At 40.1% G+C, this 10,649-nt stretch overlaps 1 protein-coding gene across 1 annotated transcript; it reads left to right on the forward strand.

Moving 5' to 3' along the window:
- Positions 1-63: 63 nt before the first annotated feature.
- On the forward strand, positions 64-1,239 carry MRPL51 (mitochondrial ribosomal protein L51). The gene is made up of 3 exons (XM_057702385.1): positions 64-302; positions 388-498; positions 925-1,239. The coding sequence occupies exons 1-3, from the start codon at positions 224-226 to the stop codon at positions 1,119-1,121; spliced, it is 387 nt and encodes a 128-aa protein (XP_057558368.1). The 5' UTR covers positions 64-223; the 3' UTR covers positions 1,122-1,239.
- Positions 1,240-10,649: the final 9,410 nt, after the last annotated feature.

A 10,649-nucleotide genomic window follows, 5' to 3' on the forward strand; every position in this document is an offset into this window, starting at 1 on the left:
GGCCCCTCTGCGCCGGAACCTGGGGGGCGGGGCTCGTGGCGGGGGAAGGCGGGGCCAGGCGGCCCCTGCGCCCGGAGCTACCTGGGTAAAGCCCAAGATGGCTGCGTGCGCGTAGTAGCCTGTGAGGCCAGCGGGGACGGTTCTTGTTTTCTCCTTGAAGGCCACGCCTGACTCTCCCTCCTGTGCTCGTGCGGTGGGCTGCTGTAGGGGAGAGACGAGAGCAATGGCCGGGAGCCTCTCTTGGGTGGCAGGCAGGAGCCTGTGGGGCCAGGTGCCGCTGGCCTGCAGAAGCTTGTTTCTGGGTAAGTGGCTGACGCAGAATGACGCCCCGAGAACTACTACTCAGTAAGCAGCTCAGATTCATTCCTTTTTCTGCCACATCCTTAGGTGTTCCTAGGTTGTTCCATGTAAGGGTCACCCTCCCACCCCGTAAAGTGGTTGATCGTTGGAACGAGAAGAGGGCCATGTTCGGAGTATATGACAACATCGGGATCCTGGGTAAGATTCGACTCCGTGGTGCAGAATTTCAGAACAGCAGTTATGCCGTAACGACTATCTTTTTTCACCCGTGTAGAAATGGTACCCTGTTCGATAGTAAGAACAAACACTTTTGTGGCTATTTACGTTGTGTTTGGCACTGTCCTGTGTGCCCTTTATTCATTAACACATTTAATTCTTATAACCTTTTCACTTTGCAGGTGAGGCACCTGAGGCACAGGGAGGTTAAGTAGTTTTTCCAAAGCTAGTAAACGGCGGGGACAGAATTTGAAGCAGTCTTGCTCCAGAGTCTGTGCTCTTGATACTGTAGTGTAATGTGTCTTGTCTATAAGTGCTACTCAGGGAGATGCAACTGTATTGGAGGCTTAGCTGGTGAAGGCTGGCTTCTCTTCTCTTGGAACTAATACCTCCTCTCACATTACACAGGAAACTTTGAAAAGCACCCCAAAGAACTGATCAAAGGCCCCATATGGCTTCGAGGCTGGAAGGGGAATGAATTGCAGCGTTGTATCCGAAAGAAGAGAATGGTTGGAAATCGGATGTTCATTGATGACCTGCACAACCTTAACAAACGCATCAGCTTTCTCTACAAACGCTTTAACCGACACGGAAAGTACCGGTAGAAGGGAAAGCTGGAACTGTGGAAGAGGCATATCTATCACCCAAGAGAAAGGGACAGTACTTTTCCTTATGAGGATAGGGATTTGTATGTTCTCAGTAATAAAATGGGACTTCTTTGTACTCTGTTATCCACGTCTTCATTTTTCTCTGGATGCTGATTTTATTCATTCATGAGACTAGGAAGTGGAACTCTTCCCTAAGTCTCATCATCTTAGGTTTGGACTTCACCACTTGCTCTTTGCAGTCTAGCCATACCTATGATGTTTAAAAAGTAGAAAATTATTATTGGCATCTTTTGACATTTGGCCCTTCATGTATTGAAAGTGGTAATTTTCGGTTGCCTCAGGGAGTTCCCTGGTGGTCTGGTGGGTGGGACTCTGCGCTCCCAATGCAGGGGGCCTGGGTTTGATCGCTGGTTGGAGAGCTGGATCCTGCATGCGTGCTGCAGCTGGGATTTCCCATGCCCCAAGTAAGAGATCCTGCAGGTTGCAGCTAAAAGATTCCGCATGCCGCAGCTAAAAGATTCTGCATGCCGCAATGAAGATCCTGCATGCAGCAACTAAGACCAGGCGCAGCCACAAAAATAATAAATAAAATAAATATTTTATAAATAAATACACGAATTGCCCCATAGTGCCATCATGTTAAATGATGCGGTGCATATAGTTAATCAAAAAGAAGGGTAAGTTAGGACTTCCTAGGTGGTACGGTAGTTAAGAATCTGCCTGCCAATGCAGGGGACACAGGTTTGAGCCCTGCTCTGGGAAGATTCCACATGCTTTGGAGCAACTAAGCCTGTGTGTCGCAACTACTGAAGCATGCATGCCTAGAGCCTGTGCTCCGAAACAAGAGAAGCCACCACAATGAAGAGTAGCCCTGGCTCGCCACAACTAGAGAAAGCCCGTGTGCAGCAACGAAGACCAAACACTGCCATAAATTAATTTAAAAAAGGGGTAAGTTATATGACAAAAAACAGCAATCCCTGGGGCTTCCCTGGTGGTGCAGTGGTTAAGAATCTGCCTGCCAATGCAGGGGACATGGGTTCAATCCCTGGTCCAGGAAGATCCTACATGCTGTGGAGCAACTGAGCCCGTGCACCACAACTGCTGAGCCTGCGCTTTAGAGCCCGCAAGCCCCAACTACTGAAGCCCATGAGACCTAGAGCTGGTGTGCTGCAACTGCTGAAGCCTGGGCACCTAGAGCCTGTGCTCCACAACAAGAGAAGCCACCGCACTGAGAAACCCGATCACTGCAATGAAGAGTAGCCCCCGTTCGCCACGGCTAGAGAAAGCCCACGCACGGCAATGAAGACAGAGACCCAAGGCAGCCAAAAAAATAAAAAAATAAAAACAGCAATCCCCTGCCTAACCCTAGTCTACCCTCCAGACTATCTTCTCAGAATGGAAAGCTTTCACTTCTTGGAACGGTTCCTGTATTTGTCATCATCATTTGAAATCATATGCCTCCAGCTCTTCATGGTTTATCTGCTTTACACATCTATTAGCTTCCTGTTATGAAAGAAGAAGGTTTAGTTCTCCATGATGATCTTAGTCGATAAAGAAAAGGGAATTTAAATAATTCAGCTCCTATTTATAATAATAAAAAAAAACCCTAGGAACAGCAGGAAATTTCCTTAATTTGGTAAAGGTGATGTCCTAAACAAACATTTAGTGGATTTGTATTCCCTTAAGATCAGCAAAAAACAAGAATGCCTACCATTACTGCTGTCCTTTAACTTAGTACCGAAGGTCCTAGTCAGTGTTATTAAAAACAAAAAAGGAAAGAAAGGAGGGAGGGAAAGAAGGAAGGGAGGGAGGGAGGGAGGAGGGAAGGAATTAAATGGCTATGAGGACTGGAAGGAAAGAGCAAATTATACGATTTTTACCTTGAAAACTTCATGCTGAGTGGAAAAACAGAATGAGATTTAAAACAAGATATCATTTATGTAAATTAAAAATACTTGCAGGGACTTCCCTGGTGGTCCAGTGGTTAAGACTCCGAGCTTCCACTGTAGGGGGCACGGGGTTCAAACTAAGATCCTGCCCGTATGCGGTGTGGTGAGGCCAAAAATAAAAACAAAAACATACACAGAAGACAGTACACATTTTGCAAAAACACAAAATTATAAACATCGAAGAATTTATAATGTTGTCTATGGTTGGGGAGGGGCATAAGAAAAAAGGGAGTTAAAAAATGAAATCTTTCTATGCATAAATGGAGATCACTGAAAAATGGAGTAACTCTGCCTTCTGTACCTGAGGTCCCCCAGAAAAACAATGTTCTGTTTTTGTCTTCAGGGTGATTCATGCTCTAAGAAACACTCATATTTGTTTACTCCTGTTGGTTTCTTAAACTTATCAGTATTCATAATAAGTCAAACACTTTAACACACTCTAAAGTCCCTTCTGGTATTTTTACCACATGTATGTGTAGTATCTGTGTATAATATTTGTTGTTTATTTTGGGAATCTAACACGTGCTGGATCAAGATAGCTGTGTTAGTTTTCTGGGGCTGCCATAAGTACCATATGTTGGGTGGCTTAACAGAAATGTATGGACTCACAGTTCCGAAGGCTGGAAGTCTGAGCCTATGCATTACGAGGGCTGTGAAGGAGAATCTGTTCCCTGCCTCTCTCCTGGCCTCTGGTGGTTTGCTAGCTATCTTCAGTGTTCTTCAGCTTATAGACTTATCAGCCCAATCTCTGCCTTAATGTTAACAAGGGGTTCTCCCTGTATGTGTGTCTCTCCCAATTTCCCCATTGTATAAGGACACCAGGCATAACAGAGTAGGGGCCTACCCTACACCAATATGACCTCATCGCAACTAATAACATCTGCAGCAGCCCTGTGTCCAAATAAGGTCGCATTCTGAGGTCTGAGTGTTAGGACTTCAACATTTTTGGAGGATGCAATTCAACACACAACTATAGCCTTCAGTCTCCCTAAGGCATTCTTATACCTTTGTTTTTGTTACTTTTCGAGATTCGTGATTCCTTACGGCTTCTATAGATTCTCCACGTTTGATTTTGGAGGAGGGAGCCGATGGTCCTTATTAATCATCTTGTTAGGAATCTGGATTTTCACTCCCCAGTGCCCCCCTTTCTTATAGCACCCATCCCTCACGCCTCTTCATTATAGTTATAGCAGCATTTTGGCTTAAATCAACAGGCAGTGTTTACATTATTAGGACTATTAAATGTTGTTTAGTACTGAGCCAAGTGTGTACTGTGGGATAACTTATGCTTCTTCTTATGCTATAAAACCCTCTTTATATCTTTATTGAGATACAATTCACATACAGTTCACCCAATTCGATGGCTTTTAGTATATTCCCAGAGTTGTACATCCATTACCACAATCAACTTTAGAATATTTTTATCATTACCCCGAAATGAAACCCCCTACCCCTTAGCTTCCACCCTCAATTCCCCCTCCCTCCCAGTTCTAGGCAATCGCTAATCCACTTTCTGTCCCTATAGATTCTTTTTTTTTTTAACTTTTTATTTGTTTATTTTTTACAATAAACTGCATATATTTAGAGTGTACAATTTGGTATCCCAGTCTCCCAATTCGTTCTCCCCCCAACCCTCTTCGCTTTCCCCTTTGGTGTCCATATGTTTGTTCTCTACATCTGTGTCTCCATTTAGATTCTTGCCTGTTTCGGATATTTCATCTAAATGGAATCATACAGCATGTGAGCCTTTGTGATTGGCTTCTTTGTCTTAGCATAGGTGCAAGATTTCTCCATGTTGTAGCAAGTATTAACACTCCCATTTCTTTTTATTGCTGAATAGTATTCCATTGTATGGCTGTATCACACTATATTTATCCATTTATCAGCTGGTAGACGTTTGGGTTGTTTCTACTTTTTGGCCATTCTCAATGATGCTGCAGTGAACATTCGTGTACTAGATTCTGGGTGGGCATTTTCATTTCTCTTGGGTATATACCTGGGAGTGGAATTGCTGGGTCACATGGTAACTCTATGTTTAACTGTTTGAAGAACTGCAGGCTCTTTTCCAAATTGGCTGCATTATTTTGCATTCCCACAAGCAGTGTATGAAGGTTTGATTTCTCCACATCCTCATCAACATTTGGTACCAACTGTCTTTTTGATTATAGCCATCCTCGTGGTTATAATGTAGTATCTCACTGGGGCTTTGATTTGTATTTCCATGATGGCTAATGATGTGGAATATCTTTTCTTCTGCTTGTTGGCTATTCGTATGTCTTCTTTTGAGAAATGTCTATTTAGATCCTTTGTCTACTTTCAAATTGGGTTATTTATTATTATTATTATTGAGTTGGAGGGGTTCTTTGTATATTCTAGATACAAGTACTGTATCAGATACAAATTTTTTTAGCTCTTTATTGGAATATAATTGCTTTACACAGTTGTGCCAGTTTTTGCTGTAGAACAAAGTGAATCAGCTATATTTATACATATATCTCCATATCCCCTTCCTCCCGTGACTCCTTCCCACCTTCCCTATTCCAGCCCTCTAAGCCATCACCCATCATCGAATTGCAGGTACAAATATTTTGATTTGCAAGTATTTTCTCCCATTCTGTGGGTTGTCCTTTCATTTTCTTGATCATGGCCTTTGAAGCATGAAAGTTTTACATTTTGCTGATGCCCTGTCTATTTTTCCTTTTGTTGCTTGTGTTTTGTTGTCATATCTAAGAAACCACTGCCTATCTAAGGTCATGAAGACATACAGCTGTGTTTTCTTTTAAGAGTTTTATAGCTTTAGCTCTTACATATAGGCCTTTGATACATTTTCAGTTAATGTTTGTCTATGATGAGGGGTAGGGATCCAACTTAACTTTTTTTTTTTTTTTTTGCTTATTGCTATCCAATTATCCCAGCACCATTTATTGAAAAGACTGTTCTTTCTCCCATTGAATGGTTTTGGCACTCTTGTTGAAAATCAATTGACATCAAGGTGAGATAACTTCTAGTCCTTATTCAACTTTTTGTTTTCCCTTAAGTTTATAATGGCCTCTTTTTCAAAATATGATTTTCTATGTATCTAGCTCTAATTTTTTTGTAAGTCCCATCAGATTTGTAGAATACTTGTTTATATTCTTTTTCAAATATTTAAACATGTCAGATACTTTATAGATTTTTTTCCCCTCTGGAGACTGTCCTGCAGTTTCCTCCAACCTCCTACTTCAGTCAGGACAGGTTGTTTCTAGGTCTGTGGTGCAGCTTTCATTCCAAATATCTCCTTCACCAGTTTGTGAAGGATCCAGCATTCCATTCCCTAGCTCTTCTGCCTTTCTCCTTCCTGTTTCCCAGAACACATTTTATGGTAGCCTACTTGGAAAGAGAAGTAAAAAATTTCACTCCTTGCATATCTGAAAGATGTCTATATTCTTTATTTTATATTGATACATATTGGTCTTATATTAGTTTGGCTGGTATAGAATTCTAAGGTAATGATCACTTTTCTTCAGAATTTTAAAGGCACTGTCACATCATCTTCTATCTTTTAATACTATATTGAGTTGCCATTCTCATTCCTGTTCCTTTTCCTTCCCTCTCTTTTTGAAAGCTTTTAGGATCTTCTTTTTCCCCCCAATATTCTGAGATTTCACAAAGATGTGTCTTGATGTGATTCTTTTCCTTTCATATGCTAAGCACATAGTGTGCTATTTAATCTAGAAAGACTTGTTCAATTCAGAAAATTTTTCTTTTTCTTTTTTTTGTAATATTTCTCTCTAATATCCTATTTTCAATTTTTAGAACTCCTATTAATCAGACATTGAACTATTTGGCTTGATTTTCTAATTTTGTTACTTCCTATCTCCCTCTTTGTTGGCTCTTGCTCCTGTTTCTTTGTTCCTTATTTGTTTCCAATTTTTGACCACAATTTATTTTTCTTGGAACTGTATCTGTGGAAATTCCCCAAGGCCTAGATTGAAGATGAGCTTATCCAGAAAGGATTTGCATTGCTTTGGCTGGTGCTTGGTGGCATGGGCAACCTGGAACCATTTAAAATTCTTTCTATTTTGTTTTTAGAATCAACAAGCAATTCAGGCAGAAAAGCCACACCTTTGGTTATAAATTGTCTGCATATATTTAAAAGGAAAAAGAAAAGATCTCTAGTAGGCACGTAGGTTCCAGATGAACAAATTTTCTATGCAGTCCCCCAGGGGCATTTCAGGTGTTCGTGTATTTTAAATCCACTCTTACATGAGGATATAGTCCTTTGGGGTTCTAGCTTTATGGTGGGGGCCTTGTATTAGACTTCCAACCTTATGCAGGCCCTGGCTGCTGTCTCCTATGCCACAGTGGCACCCTATGAGGCCACCATGTCTAAATTCAACTTTTAAGCAAATGTCCTCAAGGTAAAACAGGCTTCAATGCTCAGTTTACCTCTCCAGGTACCAACTTTCACTTAGTTTTTTTGTTTCTTAAATACTCTACTTTCTTGCCAGTTTACATACATGCATTTTTAAAATGATCTTTTAGGCAAAGGACCTAGAATAGCTCAACCAATTTTGAAAAAGAACAGTAAAGTGGGAGAAATAATTCTACGTGATATTAAGGTTTACCATAGCTACAGTAATTAAGACGGTGTGTTATTGGCAGAAGGACAGACACATAGATCGTGGATCTGAATAGAGAACTCAGAAACAGATCTGCACAAATATGCCCAACTGATTTTTGACAAAGATGGAAAAACAATTCAATGGAGGAAGAATAGCTTTTTCAACAAACAGTCCTGGAGCAATTGAACCTCCATTGACCAAAAAAAAAAAAGGGAACTCTTACCTAAATTTCACACCTCATACTACAATTAACTAAAAATGTATTATGGGGCCTCCTTGGTGGTGCAGTGGGTAAGAATCTGCCTGTCAATGCAGGGGACAGGGGTTTGATCCCTGGGCCAGGAAGATCCCATATGCCACGGAGCAACTAAGCCAGAGTTACTGAGCCTGTGCTCTAGAGCCTGCAAGCCACAACTATTGAGCCCATGTGCTGCAACTACTGAAGCCTATGCACCTAGAGCCAGTGCTCTGCAACAAGAGAAGCTGCTGCAATGAAAAGCCCGCTTACACAACGAAAAGTAGCCCCCGCTCGCCACAACTAGAGAAAGCCCGTGCACAGCAACAAAGAGCCAATGCAGCCAAAATAAATAAATAAAATAAATCTTAAAAAAAACACCTAGGGAATATCAGGATCATATTTTAAAAAATGGATTATGGACTTACAAATGAAACAAAACTATACAACTCTTAGAAAATAAAATAGGAGAAAACTATGAGACTCTAGGGCTAGGCAAAGTGTAGCACCAAAAGTGATGCATTAAAGGACAAGTTGATAAACTGGATCTTAACAAAATTAAAAACATTTGCTGTACAAAAGATTCAGTTAATAGCATGAAAAGACAAAAGACAGACTGGAAGAAACCACTTATCTGACAAATTACTTTATCTAGAATATTTAAAGAATTCTTAAAACTCAAAGGTAAAAAAATGAACAACCCAATTAGAAAATGGGCAAAAGACATGAACGGATCTTTCACCAAAGAGGCTATATAGATGGAAAATAAACACATTAAAATATGTTCAGCATCATTAGGAATCAGGGAAACAAAAATTAAAACCACAATGGTATATCACTAAACACCTATCAGAATGGATAAAACTTTTTTAAAAAAGTGACTACACCAAATGCTGGTGTGAGGATGTGGAAAAAGTGGATTCCTCATATGTTGCTGGTGGAAATCTAAAATGGTGCAGTCATTCTGGAAAACAGTTTGGCAATTTCTTATAAAACCAAACATTCAATTACCTTACTTCCCAGCATTTGAAATTTTGGGCATTTATCCCAGGGAAATAAAAATTTATGTTCATGCAGAACTGTACATGAATGTTCATGGCAGCTTTATTTGTAATAAGCCCAAACTGGAATAAGCCCACGTGTCCTTTAAGCAGGTAAATGGTTAAACAAATGTGGTATATCCATACCACTGGAATACTACTCATCAATGAAAACTATTGATACACGCAACTTGAAGGGATCTCAAAGATATTATGCTGTGAAAAAAAACAGTCTTAAAAGGTTATATACTGTGTGAGTCCATTTATTATAACATTCTTGAAATAAAGTTATAGAGATGGAGAACAAATTAGCAGTTGCTAAGGGTGTGGGATGGGGGTGCATGTGGCTATAAAGGGATAGCACAAGGGAGTCTTGTAGTAATGTAATAGTTCTGTATCCTGGTTGTGGTGGTGGTTATAGGAACCTACACATATATTGCGTAAAACTACACACACACACACAAACACACACGCATGTAAAAGAGGCAACATCTGAATAAGCTCTGTGGATTGTACCAATGTCAATTTCCTGGTTTTAATATTGAACTGTAGCTATACAAGATGTTACCATTGGGGGGAATCTGCGTGAAGGGATACAGGGGAACTTGTCTGTACTTTTTTTTTTGCCACCTCATGTGAATCTAGTGGGCATATTTAGCCATTCACGCTGCCAGAAACAATTTCTTCCATTTTGTTTGTCTTTCAGGGTTTATAATTTGTTTTCAATATTTACAAATTTTCATTTTGATGTAGTTTCAGAAGGGGGATGGGATAAACACATACAATCAATACATTATGTTTCTAATTGTTTAAAGGTTTTAAGCTGGTTGTAACATTTGGGTAGATCACCCTGGCAGTTTCTTAGAGGATGGTTACAAGTGAGGGCAAGACAAAACAGAAAGATATTACATTTCATTAATTTTAAGAGGTGCTTGGCTTTTTTTTTTTCTTAACATCAAAATTGGGATGTTTGACTATAACTATTAGCCAGAGCAGTCATACTGTATTTGTCATACTGGCTCATAAGAATCAAAATTTGCCAAATGGGTGTGTGAGGCTTGGAAGAAAATTCCAGAGACAGAAAAGGAACATTCCTTTAAGAAATGCTGCATCACCAAAGCCCTTGATAGCACGCAGAGAGGACTACATTGTGTGGAAATCATGCCCATCTGAGTCAAAGAAGTGAATCATAAGAGTCAGTGTCTGAATGTGAAGTTTTATGAACACTATTAGCATGTTACTCTTTTCCATTTTCCTTTTTAATGTAATTTCACGAGTGAAGTATGATAAAAATCTGTATCTAAAGAAATCTACACTTTCAATCAATATAAAATAAAAATGCGAAGTAATAAAGTATTACGCCACAATTTATTTGCTACCCTTTTACTTATCGGAGCATAAAATAATAGTTTTACTGATGGCGTCCAGGTAAGGGATAATAATCTGAAGTAGGACAGTGAGACGAGGGGGGAGAATCTTTGAAATACAAAGAAGGAAAACTTGATGAATTATTAGAGGACAGGTAAAAATGAAGAGGGAGAAAATCTAGCATAGTTTCCAAGTTTCTGGTTTGGGCAACTGAGTCGATGTAGTAACCAAGCTGGGAGGGGTCAAAGAGCAAGTTTGGGGAGGGGGAGTTAAATTTAGGATACAATGCGCGAGGGGCTGTGTAGAAAGGATGAACAGAGCTCTCCCGT

This window comes from Hippopotamus amphibius, chromosome 12 (genome assembly GCF_030028045.1).
Source record: "Hippopotamus amphibius kiboko isolate mHipAmp2 chromosome 12, mHipAmp2.hap2, whole genome shotgun sequence".
Classification (NCBI taxonomy): Eukaryota; Metazoa; Chordata; class Mammalia; order Artiodactyla; family Hippopotamidae; genus Hippopotamus; species Hippopotamus amphibius.